The sequence below is a fragment of the Podarcis gaigeae genome, assembly GCF_964106915.1.
Source record: "Podarcis gaigeae genome assembly, chromosome: 3".
Lineage (NCBI taxonomy): Eukaryota > Metazoa > Chordata > Lepidosauria > Squamata > Lacertidae > Podarcis > Podarcis gaigeae.
Genome location: NC_139680.1, coordinates 19,491,269 through 19,505,521, shown reverse-complemented (window position 1 = coordinate 19,505,521; position 14,253 = coordinate 19,491,269). Strand labels below are relative to the sequence as shown.

At 44.4% G+C, this 14,253-nt stretch overlaps 1 protein-coding gene across 3 annotated transcripts in view; it reads left to right on the top strand.

Annotated features, from left to right (window-relative positions):
* The window catches only part of HS1BP3 (HCLS1 binding protein 3), a 41,263-nt gene that overhangs the window by 18,158 nt on the left and 8,852 nt on the right, over positions 1-14,253 (top strand). For all 3 annotated transcript variants that reach the window (XM_083730691.1, XM_083730692.1, XM_083730690.1), the window contains exons 4-5: positions 671-896; positions 13,123-13,280. In XM_083730691.1, coding sequence (XP_083586817.1) covers positions 671-896; positions 13,123-13,280 — 384 coding nt within the window. The remainder of the gene's footprint in view (positions 1-670; positions 897-13,122; positions 13,281-14,253) is intronic.

Genomic DNA, 14,253 nt, shown 5'->3' with positions numbered 1-14,253 from the left:
TGAGATCTCTAGGTGGTTTATTGCAATGTGTCCATGGCACTCTTTGAAATCCTACATCAGAGTAGCTGAAAATGACAGGCAACTAACAACTGAGCCAGACAAACTCTATGATGCTCAAATGTACTGTTTCGAGGCACTGTTATCGGGAAATTTTAAAATGTCTGATGTTTTACAATTTTTTAATGTGTGTTAGCCACCCAGAGTGGCTGGGGAAACCCAGCCAGATGGGTGGGTTAATAATATAATATAATATAATATAATATAATATAATATAATATAATATAATATAATAATATATAAATATAAATATAATTCCATATACAATGCTGTCAGTGAGGTCTGCCTGGCACCTTCCCCCACCTGCTTTTAGTAGACTGAGATGCTGTTATGTTTTCTAATGTGCTGCCAAGATTCCTGCAGCTGCTATGAGGGTTGTTTTGTTCTATTTTTGTAGTATAAGTATTTATATTCATGTTTTTAAATGTGTTGTAAGTCGCTTGGAGACCTTTGGCCAACCAGTGGCTAACAAGTCTAATTAATGATGATGCTGATGATGAAATAGTTCTCCATTTTGTTTGCCAAACAGTCAGAAGTTGGTGACGTTGGCACGGGACCAGAATACCCTCTCTTGAAGCCTCTGCGTTCAGTTTTCCATGTTGTGCTTCTGCAGGAACCAGATCCACCAGCGCCACGGACATAAAAAGTAAAAACCTCCCCGATGCGGAAGACAAGGACGACGAAAACGAAGCCTTTGATTTCTTCAAAGAGGAAAGGACGCCTGACCCCGTTCCCCTGTTCAAATCCTCGGAAGAGCAGGGTGTTAAAGAGAGAAAAGAAAAAGAGGAAGAGGAAGAGGAGGACGGGGATGTTGATGGAGACCCACTTGGTGTTATCAAGTATGACTTCTTAATTTTACCGTGCTCCTTATGCAAAATGTCCATCAGTAATTCAAACTTAATCTGTTCTGCCATACTGTCCTAGTGTGTACTTCTGAGCTGTAGTAGCTGCGTTGATGCCCAATAAAGAAGAAAGGCTTGAGAAAGGAGAGAGGAACAACTCAATTGTGTGGGGAAGATCTCTCCATTTACAGCATCTCCAATTCAGGTGCTGTCAGGGAACTGCCATCAGCTCAGAGGCAAGAGGTGGAAGGGCAGTTGTGTTATAGGGAGCCTCAGAAGATCTTGCGAAGCAGTTCTTCCTCTGGCGAGGAGGGAAGCCCCGCCTCCAGTGGGGAAGGGGCGCAGGGATCAGAAGATGCTAGGGAGAGCCGCAACACCGAGCCTGAGCAAAGCGGAGGGGAGGCAAGTCCCCCTTTTCCAACGCCCACTTTGCGCAGTAGGTTTGCGTGCAGAGAGGGGAGGAGAAGGGTGGGGGTCACACAACTGTTATGCTGGGGAAGGTATAAGGACCGCCCACTCCCAGATACTGCTAGCGACTGAGCAGACATGTACTTGTGACGCTCTGCACTATAAAATAGTTTGTACAGATAATAAAGCCAGGAAAAGACAGGTTGGGGTCTTGCCTGTTTCCTCTCGAGCAACCACACCACCACCTGACAGGTGCTTAAAGATATTTGCTTGTGTTCAGTGCTGGTAGCAATCAAAGAAGGCACCTAGATCACCTAGGAATCTTTTGCGCAATGTGGGGCTCCAATCCAAGGATGGAGCTATCAAGAGCTCTTGATTAATCCTCTGGATTCTCTATGAGAAGCCCCCACAAGCTGGACTAGATTATTTACATGAAAACATATGAGCAGGCGTGACTAGGGCAAATCCCAGCCAATGTTAAGCATGTGTAAATAGCACTTTGAAGTTTTCAACTTGGGGCTATAGTGTGTCTTCACTTCTTTCGCTTTTCTTTGTGTGTTTTTTTGCACATCACTGACAAAAAGTATTCAGTTAATTCCAAAATCTGCACCCATCCATGTTGGCCCAAAACGAAGGCATTTCCTCATGTGTTCCACTTCAAAATGGAAAATGCAAGAAAGGAAGAAGGAATGCTTTTTATTTTTGGCAGCTCAGAATAAGAACAAAATGTTACTTGGTAATTAAGAATTGCTATGGGATCCCCCCCCCTTTTTTTTTTTGCTTAAGGTATATAGCCATACTGCAATGATTTTACGATTCCTAAAAGATTCCTGAGTGGTTATCATTTTCTGTCTAGTCATTATGCACTCTAAGCATTTTCATTTAACAACTTCTTTATTGCTCAAAACTGAAACTGTCCCTCTGGATATCTAAAATTCCAGAATGCCTGGATTTAAAACACACTCACACACGCCACAAGCTGGGTTGCTATTTTTGCTGAGAACCTTGATAAAGCATTGTTTTTCCGTGAAATGGTCATTGGCTGCAGGCATATACAAAAGAGAGTGTCCTTATTTGGATAGGAAAAAGGTCTTTCTGAACTGGGCATTATGTTTTCCTGGATATTCTGCTGAAACGAAAGGTATGTAGTTAAAATAATAATAATATCCCAATGTCCAAAGAAGAAGAAGAGTTGGGATTTGACATCCCACTTTATCACTACCCGAAGGAGTCTCAAAGCGGCTAACATTCTCCTTTCCCTTCCTCCCCCACAACAAACACTCTGTGAGGTGAGTGGGGCTGAGAGACTTCAGAGAAGTGTGACTAGCCCAAGGTCACCCAGCAGCTGCATGTGGAGGAGCAGGGAAGCAAACCCGGTTCACCAGATTACGAGACTACCGCTCTTAACCACTACACCACACTGGCTCTGTCCAAAGAAACAGAAAACCTGCTTCTTGGGCTTTGGCTGATCTGTTTTCTTAAAAGCCTTTTGTTCGGGGTTCAGATGACCATAGAAAAGCTTCTAACTCAGAGAGGGAGGCCTTCTTCCCGGTGAAGCCTCTGCTACCTTTCCTCACACAACAGGCCACTCCTGAAACGTGAACAACTTTTGTAAACAGTAATGGAGCATGGAGCTCTGGCTTGAAAAAACAAAACAAAACATTGCACCCAGATTGCAGAATGCACAAAAAAGTATACATTTCCTACAAAAGAGACACAAAACTTTTGATTCCTGAGTATGCTAAAGCTATCCAATATTAGAAGCACTGGGGAAGGCAGCTGTCTTTTTTTATAATAAAAGAACAGGTTTTTTTTATTATTGGCAGGTGAAGGGCCTGCACAGCCTCACCCATTTCAGTTTTTATGGAGTAATAGAGCACAGTGTCCTCAGAATTGTGATGGCATCTTGCCCCATATTTTCTAATGACCTCTCCCAACTGCTCCATGTAGATGTTAAACAGCATTGGGAGTATAATCATAGCGATACCCTATAGCAGTACCCCACAGACAGGGGTCCAAAGAGCACTCTTCCAACATGGTTCTCTGCATGCAACCCCATATGTAGAACAGAACTGCTATGCACCTGATACTCATTTCAAAGAGCCTGTCCCGGAGGATGGAGTGGTCAGTGGTATAAAGATCTGCAGAGAAATCAAGGAGGAACAGAATCGTCTTCTGGTTGTCCTCTTCTTAGTCATCCATCGGGGTGACCAAGGCTGATTCAGTCCCATCACCAGGCCCAAACTCAGATTTAATTTGGGCTAGATGATTCATATCATACAAGAATATGTATAGTTGGCCTGCCATGACCCTTTTCGCTACCTTCCCTGAAAATGAGATATTTGTGACTGGTTGGTAGATAGTCTAAGCCAATTAATCATCTAGTCCAACCGCCTGCAATGCAGGAATCTCAGCTAAAGCATCCATGACAGATGCTCATCCAACCTCTGCTTGAAAACCTCCAATGAAAACCTCCCGTTCCACTGTCAAACAGCTCTGTCAGAAAATTATTCCTGATCTTTAGTCGGAACCTCCTTTCTTGTAAGTTGAAGCCATTGGTTTGAGTCTTACCCTCCAGAGAGGAGAAAACAAGCTTGTTCCATCTTCCATGTGACAGTCCTTGAGATATTTGAAGCTGGCTCTCATATCTCCTCTCAGTTTCCTCTCTTCCAGGCTAAACATACCCCTCACATCCAAAACAAAGTGGGCTTAATGTGTTGGACCCAATGGCCACATGAGAGAGCCCCAATATTGCCACAGGGGCCATGGTTCTAACTATGGAAAGACAGCATACAAATACAGTGGTACCTCGGGTTACAGATGCTTCAGGTTACAGACTCCGCTAACCCAGAAATAGTACCTCAGGTTAAGAACTTTGTTTCAGGATGAGAAGATAAATCAGGCAGTGACAGCGGGAGGCCCCATTAGCTAAAGTGGTACCTCAGGTTAAGAACAGTTTCAGGTTAAGAACGGACCTCCGGAATGAATTAAGTTCTTAACCAGAGGTACCACTGTAAAACGATGCATGTATCTACTAATTTGCTTTTGATGTGGACCTGAATTACTTGACTTCCAGTCCTGCCCTCCTAGTTGCAAGCATGGGTGGTCACCCTCTTAACTGATTTTTGTCAATGAGTAGGCTGCCTCAAAATAGGAGAGGGAGCAGGGCCTGTAAATGGTTGAAATAAATGAATGAGCTAACTTAGCCTGGATTGCACCCCCAATAATGACAAGAAAACTTATCTCTGTCCTGAGGTACAGTGCGAAACATGCAACTTACATGGCCACCTGTTCAAAAGGGTGCCACATCTTCAAGCACACACAGCTGCAAAGCCTCTGGGTTCCCCCCCCCCCTTGCTTTTGACAATCACCGGCTTACAGGCCGAAGCCTTCACTCGGCCATTGAGTGAGTGCCAAGTGATGGAAGTGTTTGCAAGTGCTTTGAATCCCAGCTGCTTGTCAGATTTTTAGACAACTTTTGTCAACCCTGTGACACTCCCATTTGTGTCAGAGTCGCTTCCTGACTTCCTTGCTCCCCTCCAAATGTGTTGGCACAGCAATGTACTTTGATCGGGCAGCCGTTGAACTAGGTACTTTGTTTTATGTTGTGCAAATCCCCTTGTTGTTGTTGTTTAGTCATTTAGTCGTGACCCCATGGACCAGAGCATGCCAGGCACTCCTGTCTTCCACTGCCTCCCGCAGTTTGGTCAAACTCATGCTGGTGGCTTCGAGAACACTGTCCAACCATCTCGTCCTCTGTCGTCCCCTTCTCCTTGTGCCCTCCATCTTTCCCAACATCAGGGTCTTTTCCAAGGAGTCTTCTCTTCTCATGAGGTGGCCAAAGTATTGGAGCCTCAGCTTCAGGATTTGTCCTTCAAGTGAGCACTCAGGGCTGATTTCCTTCAGAATGGATACGTTTGATCTTCTTGCAGTCCATGGGACTTTCAGGAGTCTCCTCCAGCACCATACAGTGGTGCCCCACAAGACGAATGCCTCGCAAGATGGAAAACCCGCAAGACGAAAGGTTTTCCGTTTGCGAGTTGTTTCGCAAGACGAATTTCCCTATGGGCTTGCTTCGCAAGAAGAAAGCCCGTAGGGAAATCTCCGGGGACCTCTTTTAAATGCTGGCGGTGGGGAGCAAAGCCTTTCCCCCCCCCTCCGGCCTTCAGAAGAGGTCCAGGAAGGCCGGCCGGGGCCAAAAGGCTTTGCTCCCCACCGCCAGCATTTTAAAAGCAGTCCGGGATAGCAGGCTCCCCCCTGCCTGCCTTCCCGGGAGCATTTTAAGATCGCCCCGGGACAGCGGAGAAGTCTCCGCTGTCCCGGGAAGGCAGGCGGGGGGGGGAAGCAAAGACTTTCACCCCCCGCCGGCCTTCAGAAGAGGTCGGGGGACCGACTGTCCCTGGACCTGTTCTGAAGGCGGTTTCCATAGGAACGCATTGATTGATTTTCAGTGCATTCCTATGGGAAACCGTGCTTCGCAAGACGAAAAACTCGCAAGACGAAAAGACTTGCGGAACAAATTAATTTCGTCTTGCGAGGCACCACTGTAATTCAAAAGCATCAATTCTTTGGCGATCAGCCTTCTTGATGGTCCAGCTCTCACTTCCATACATCACTACTGGTAAAACCATGGCTTTAACTACCGTATTTTTCCTTCTATAACACGCAGATTTTTTCTCCTAAAAAGGAAGGGGAAATGTCTGTGCGTGTTATGGAGCGAATGTGTGGTCCCTGGAGCCAAATGGTGCAAGGGGAGGCAAAAAAAAGCAGGCAAAAATCGCGCGGCTCCTAGAAGGGAAAGCTGAAAAGAGGAAGTGGCTGCTTTCCTGCATTCTGCCTCAGGGTCTTACTGCCCACCCACCTCTTTCCTTGCTGTGTTTGCTCAAACGGAACAAAGAGCAGGGAAAGCCCCTCCCCTCCAGGCAAGCAGAAGGGAAAGCTCCGTGCAGGAGGGAGAGAGAGAGAGCGCGCGCGTGCGAGCTGGCTGGCTTGGGTGGGTAGGTGAGGGAAAACTTTTGCCTTCCTTTCCTCCCTCCCGTTATACCCCTGTCCTGCATTCTTAGCCAGCTGCTTCTGTGCACACCCCTCTCGTGCTCCTTGTCCGTTCTGTGTTTTTCCTTCCCTCCCCACTTAAAATGTGGTTTAAAAGCATGGATCCACATGGATCCTCAGGATCTTTGCATTGGGTCAGCCCAAATTCACCATCAGATCACATAGCAGGTCCATGGCTACAGCCTGCCCCCCAAAAATCATGCACCCACTGTTGCCTGGGGCTGCAATGGTGCAAAAACGTGGTTAAAAAGCATGGATCCACATGGATCCTCAGGATCTTTGCATTAGGTCACCCCAAATTCACCATCAGATCACATAGCATGTCCATGGCTACAGCCTGCCCCCCAAATATCACGCACCCACTGTTGCCTGAGGCTGCAATGGTGCAAAAACGTGGTTAAAAAGCATGGATCCACATGGATCCTCAGGATCTTTGCATTGGGTCACCCCAAATTCACAATCAGATCACATGTCTGTGGCCACAGCATGAAGCACAAAAATGATACATCCACTGTTTCATTCAGAATGTTTTTTCCCTTGTTTTCCTCCTCTAAAAACGATGTGCGTGTTATGGTCAGGTGCGTGTTATAGAGCGAAAAATACGGTATACGGACCTTTGTTGGCAAGGTGATGTCTCTGCAAATCCCCTTAGTTTAATACAAAAGAGACATATGAATGGGGGATCCTTCTCCAGTATAATTTAAATGTGCAGTTTAAGACTCTTCTCAGATGTGAAGTAAGGTAGTCGTTAAATATTTGTACAAAGTCCTCCCCACTTAATGAGTGAAGTTCTGTTTTCGTAGATGGCTGAACAGCCTGTCCAATCCTCACCCATGCTGAACGCTGTATCTACCTTGCCTCTGCTGTAATGGCATCATCCCGGCACTCAGCCACATTAGTCAAAAAACAACATTTCCAATGTGTTATAACCCTGCAACACCAGATGGCGCCAGAGAGCAAAATCATTCTGTGCAATTTTTTCATAGCGGGTTTTTTTGTTATAACGATTTAATTTCTGAGTTATTTATAGTGCTTTTTCTTCCTGTGTGTGCATCCAACCCAGGACTGCCACACCATCTGCTTATGTAGAGTAGGGCAGCAGTAATGCTTGCTGGTCGCTTCAGGTCCACAGCTGTCTTTGTATCCCCTTTGCCTCCCCTTCTCTCCATAGTATATTTAGCAACAATCACACATTTTGTAGCTTGGCAGCTGCGGGAAACCAGATGACATGATGGTGATGTGAGGGCTAGATAAAGCCTGAGCTAATGTCCTTGCAAGCAGCATGGGAAAGTTTTGCACTGAGTGGAAAAAACGGAATCGCCAACGCCTGTGCTGTTGTTGTGAAAATACAGAGAATCCCTGTAAAGTCTGTTTTCCACAAACAGCTGCTGAGGTGACAAAGCTGTACCACAGAACTGAACTGAATTGTAGAGTTGGAAGGGAACCCTCTGCAATGCAGGAAACCTGCCCACAGCTGTGTGAGAATGTAAAGGATAGTATGAGAGGATATATTGATTAAATATCATCCTTCCTTCACTCACGCTAGTGAGTCATGCAGCAGGAATCTAGTTTGCAGATTTGATGAATCTCTTTAGCTAAGCAATCCACTTTGGCTTGCCCAGATTGGATTATTCCTGTTAAGTCCTTGTTGATCTCTTTTAAAAGAATAAAGACACAAGAGTCTTTCCTTAAAAGTAACAAGAAGTTTACTCACGTTCAGTTCACAGTATGATCCCTGAAGGCAGGCTTTAGCTAGTAGTTACAGAACAAAGTGTGAGCTCATCCCATATGGGGATTGAGCCCCTGTGCTGCTGGCTGAGAGCCAGCAGACAGCAAAATACATTAAGAGAACAGCATCAAGAGAAGAAAATGGCATCAAGAGAAAGATAGCAGCATGGCAGCCAGGGTCACACCCATCTGCTTGGTCACATGCAGGGGGAGGATGTTCCAGACCAGTGAAACAGGAGGTTATTTTGGCTGGAGTAACATCCCCCTGCCTGTGTCCACTCTAGGGAACTAAGGAATGTTGTATTTGACTGCTCCAATGTATTACATCCCACAAGCTGTCCCTAGGTGAGCTTGGACCATCAACCTTCTGGTTAATAGCCAGACACACTTACCTGTGTGGACACTTCAGGCTGCAAGGTGAGCAGCAGGGCTCACATTGTGAAATACTCCCCTTATGTAAAATCGGTTCCTACATGTGAAATGCTAGTCTTGTATGGGAAAAGGTGAGGCTTTAATCCTACCGAAAGCGTAGGGTTTTCTTTAACACAGAGTTATTGTGTTTAAATGGGAGAGAGTCCCATGCAAAAGAATGGAAAGATTGAGCAAATTGAGCAAAAGAGAACTGCTTTGACATTCATGGGAGCTGATGGCAATAGTCATATTAACAATCACTCTAAAGAAAAATGGAAATGGTAAATAAAGACTAGGTGAATGGTTGCCTGTTGCACTATTTGAAAAAAAGAGAGAACTTAAGTTTTATTAAAGCAAAGATAACAAAATATATTCTGTGTGTTCATTATATCCTATTTATTGCACATCACACAAGTAGTATGTAGTATCACTTTTGTATGACATATTAGATATTTAGAAGAATGAACAGATGGAAAATAGGGATATATTTGAAATTCATTATTTAAAAACGAAACGAAACATGGGGATGAAGTGGGGGAGCATTGGCAGTCAGAAATTGAAGAGCCCAGATACAGGTTTGGTAGCTAATCTGTAGTTTATGTGGAATGGGATAGCAGTCTTTAAAAAAAGCTAAGAAGTTTTAGTGCAATTCAAGGCTGCTTCTTTCTGCAGCTTTGGAATTGAGCAAACTGGGCAGATTGAAGCACCTTTTGTCTTAGGGACTTTGCAATAATAGGATGACTCAGCTCTCAAAATAGAATTTGGAATGGGCATTACCTCATCCACCAGCTTCCCAAGGAACAGGAAATGTTGAATCACTCGATTCACAGAGTGGGTTCTGTTGACAATGGTAAACCTTAATGGGGGTGGATTTCAGTGGCCTCTTTTGCTGAGCCTTTAATGAATAACTGGCTTGGCTTTTGCAAAGGCTTATTCACAGCAGCGAAAGTGTATGTAGGTTAGCAGAAGTCTGGTCTTGACTGTTTGCGATGGGCATTTCCTCATGCTTCTCAGTGTTTTGCAAATGTTCCTGCAAATAAGCCCACACAGGCCATTCGGCTACATTAGTCATCTGTATTGGTGTCCTGAAGAGTCACCACTGGTTACCAGGCAAGCGGCTATTTGCAAGGGTATCCTTTGTCATGTCTATGATCCTGAGAAGAGTTGATATACATAGAATCATGGAGCTGGAAAGGATTTCAAGGGTCATCTAGATGTGAGACTGACACACAGGGCTTCCATGTTTCAACACGATAAGGCATCTTTTTCCAACCCGGTGCCCTTCCGGTACAACATGCGAAAGGCACTAGCTTAGGGAAGACTGGAACCCGAAACATCTCCCCATCCCAATCAGTTTCTTGTGAACAATTGTTTAGTTGTGAACACATTCAAACAATTTTAGGGGAATGCTTGAAATCATCATAGAATTTCCAGCTAGTGAGGTTTACCTGTCATGTTTCATAAAGCATCTTGCAGATGACAAATGTTTGGAGGAGAGTGGGGGATGGGCAAGAAACGTTGAGTGCTAAAAATAGAGCTAGAGTTTTGTGTAACATTTTTGTCCCCCCCCCCCCCCCGAATGAATGCGGCATGTTCTTGTCGTTGCATTATTTTATACTATTTGGAGTCCCCATGATCATATTATAAAGTACAGTGGTACCTCGGGTTACATACGCTTCAGGTTACAGACTCTGCTAACCCACAAATAGCGCTTCAGGTTAAGAGCTTTGCTTCAGGATGAGAACAGAAATCGTGCTCCGGCGGTGCGGCAGCAGGAGGCCCCGTTAGCTAAAGTGGTGCTTCAGGTTAAGAACAGTGTCAGGTTAAGAACGGACCTCCAGAACGAATTAAGTACTTAACCTGAGGTACCACTGTGGTTGTGTTCTATGCTTTTAAATCAATCACTGCTAAGAGTTGTTCCTTTTCGCTTTCCAAGGTATTTCTTATCAATTAAAAAATATATATATCTGTGCAGTGTGAGCAAATTTTTATTCTGACCCAGTGTGTGACCCAGAGAAAAAGAAGTTTGAGAATTGCAGCATTAGACCTTGAATGCGTTCTGTGAACCCATCGCTATTTTGCTTCCGGAAAATAGCACCAATGAGCCAATAATGGTAAAAACGACATTGGGATGTTGGCAGAGCCAACTTTCTGCCTCTCCACCAGCAACAAGCCTCTTGAAGTAAGTTTGACAAAGGCCCAATTTTGTGAAAAGCAAGGGCTACTTCAGGGAAGCTGCAAACAGTGCTATTAATAAACCAGCGCCAGGGCGAATTGTGAGGGCTTCTGTCTGTTCCCACGGAACATTGTGCTCTCCTGGCTCTTTGTGGTGACGTCATGCTGGGCGCTCGGTGGCACTTCTGATCAATTTCACTTCCTCAGTTTAATCCCTCTTACTGGATTTTGACTCAGCAGCCACCCTTATTCAGAGCAGGACAGACATCCCCCATTGGCTGCTGCTGGCTTCGCCATTCATCTCTCCCACAAATCCCTACAATTTTGCATTTGTACATTTTACACTGCTGACGGATACTCTTTTTTGCAATAGGTTGGGAGAGAAGGCACTTACTTTCTCAATGCAGATTCGTGGGAACGGTGCCTCCTTGTTTTGAAGTGACCTCAGGAGAACCGTGTCGCTGGTAAAATGTTAGTCACCGAGCAGTTCATGAGAGGTTCCCTTCCATAGAAGGGAATCGGCAGGATGAGACATGGTTGCAGAAACTGCCAACACTGATACACACACACCTATTCTTTCTTTTTTTACACACACAGAAATGTAGCTAAAATGTATTAATTGGGGTGCGAGTGTCTTTATTATTTCAGCATATCTACAAATAGATGTGTCACCAAACCAGCAAATTATTTGACTTTGCAGATGGATTATTGGTTGGTTGTTGTTGTTTTTTAAAAAAACTTCCATTGTCCTTCAGTGTCTGTGACTGCCCTATTATTATTATTAATATTATTATTATTCTTATTATTATTATTAAGATTTATATATCATCCTTCATCATAAGATCTCAGGGCGGTTCACAGAACAAAATATAGGATAAAGACAAGTAAATAAGTACAGTGGTACCTCGGGTTAAGTACTTAATTTGTTCTGGAGGTCCGTACTTAACCTGAAACTGTTCTTAACCTGAAGCACCACTTTAGCTAATGGGGCCTCCTGCTGCTGCTGTGGTGATGGAGCACGATTTCTGTTCTTATCCTGAAGCAAAGTTCTTAACCTGAAGCACTATTTCTGGGTTAGCGGAGTCTGTATCCTGAAGCGTATGTAACCTGAAGCGTATGTAACCCGAGGTACCACTGTAGAACAAAACAGCAAAACGACAACTTCCCCCTTCCCAAAGACATGTTTTAAAGGCTGTAGAATATTAATCTGCCGTTTCTTCTGCACTTGAAACCTTCAGTAGCATCAGATTTGGGAAGTGGAAGTGTCAATGGTAACATTTACAAAGAATCGGAAAGATGTGCCATCTCTGTAAATAAGGAGAGCATAGTGTGATCATTGCAACATTTCAAGAAGTTCTGTGGCAGTTGTGTCCAAGGCTAAGGTGGATCGCTATTGAAATCTAATATGACATTGATTGGAATGAGCACAAGCTTTGGGGAGAATTTTGTTAAGGCTTGACAGTGGGTGGCCGTTCGGACCTTGCGTTATTTAGCTTCGATCCCTTCCAGTTCAAACATCAATACTATGCAAAGCCTACTTTAAGATAACATCTTGGGGTTGATCATCATCATCATCATTTTTTATTTGTATGCCGCCTTTCCACAGTTAAAACAACAATGCTCAAGGCGGCTTACAGCATAACAAGATTTACATAATTACAAAAGTCATAAACAATAAATAAACCACATCAAAAAAATACACAACCAAATGGGAAACAATTTCCACATAAATCAAAATCTAAAACTAAGAATACACCATTCATATCAGAGTTTAAATTGACATAGGTAAAAAACAAAAACAAACAGAGCCCTCTCTGCCCAGAAGCAGCAGCAGCAGTCCTTTATGGAGCCCATCAGGCCCCGCCCTGGGCCAGGTGGTGAGTGGCAGGACTGGGGCCCTCAGACACTGAGCAGGGGAGTTCTCCTGGGTGGTAGCCGCAGCAGCAGTCAGATCGTGCATCCTTTGCAGGATTCACATGAGCTTTATTCCGTGGCCCCCTCTCCAGAAAGCACAGAGAAGGCTCTCTTTTTGGAATGGTCTTCCATTACAATTTTGGGTGCCAGTTCTTTTCATACCATTAGGAGCACATTGCAGGGTTCTGTACTGCTTTCTTCTTATCTTCCAGCACAGTAAGAATTACCACTGTTATTTTTTCCCTTTTCTCTCTCTCTCTCTCTCTCTCTCTCTCTCTCTCTCTCTCTCTCTCTCAGAAAAGCAGCTGTCGAGTGGAATTGTGCCAGCGTGTTTTCCTCTCTGCCGCTAATAGCTGCTTTTGATTAGAGACATGGGGGAGAATGTTAAAGGGCACCTCCTTCAGGCCACAAATCTCCCACCTCCCCAAAATTCAATTTGTAAGTCCACAGGGTGGCTGTTCCTGGAAAAGAGAAAAAAAAAGAAACACTCTTAACAGTGTCTGCTGGATTTTTCTGCTGTCATTTAAACCTTTAGATCAAAAAAGACTAAGAAACCCACACCTCCTCCAGCCAAAGACGGGAAGCCCAAGTTAACGATTTTTGACGAAGAAGCTGTTCCCGATGAAGGACTGTTTGGCTCAGTTAAAGGGTTTTCATTCAGCGGCAGCAAGAGGATATTGGCAGCCAAAAAAAGTAAGTGTATTTGTAGTCAGCTCCTTGATGCGCGCTCCGAAAACATGTGCCAAAGTTTCGCAAAGCTTAGTTGCAAAACTCCAAATCATTCTTTGCCAGCTTGTGCATACAGTCATTTATTCCAGGATGGAAAATGCCTTAGTACACTCATTTAGATATGTGTGATGACTCCAATGGTTGAGTTGAGTTAAAAGCGAAGACCCCTATCTCCTTCTTTTTCTCCCTATGAGAATTGCATTCCCTTAGGGATATTCTTCCAGTGGCTACAGACCAGCAGTGGGGAGGACGCATTCAGAATCAAGCTGAATGAGGTCATCAGTGGTGGCTTATGCCCATTGGGTGGAAGACGGGAAGCCAATATTCCATACCCTCCAACATTTCTCTGATTAAAATAGGGGCATCCTATATTATTATTATTATTATTATTATTATTATTATTATTATTATTATTATATTAATACCGTGTCCATCTGACTGGGTTGCCTCAGCCACTCTGGGTGGCTTCCAACATATATAAGAATATCATGAAACATCAAACATTTAAAAACTTGCCTGTATTTTAAAGGTTATATAGTCACTTGTGGGTCTCATATCTCCATAAAAAGGTAAAGGGTAAAGGGACCCCTAAGCATTAGGTCCAGTCGTGACTGACCCTGGGGTTGCGGCGTTCATCTCGCTTTATGGGCTGAGGGAGCCGGTGTACAGCTTCCGGGTCATGTGGCCAGCATGACAAAGCTGCTTCTGGCAAACCAGAACAGCGCACAGAAACTCCGTTTACCTTCTTGCTGGAATGGTACCTATTTATCTACTTGCACTTTGACGTGCTTTCAAACTGCTAGGTTGGCAGGAGCAGGGACCGAGCAATGGGAGCTTACCCCGTTGCAGGGATTCAAACCACCGACCTTCTGATCAGCAAGTCCTAGGCTCTGTGGTTTAACCCACAGCGCCACCTGTGTCCCCTACACTCCAACAT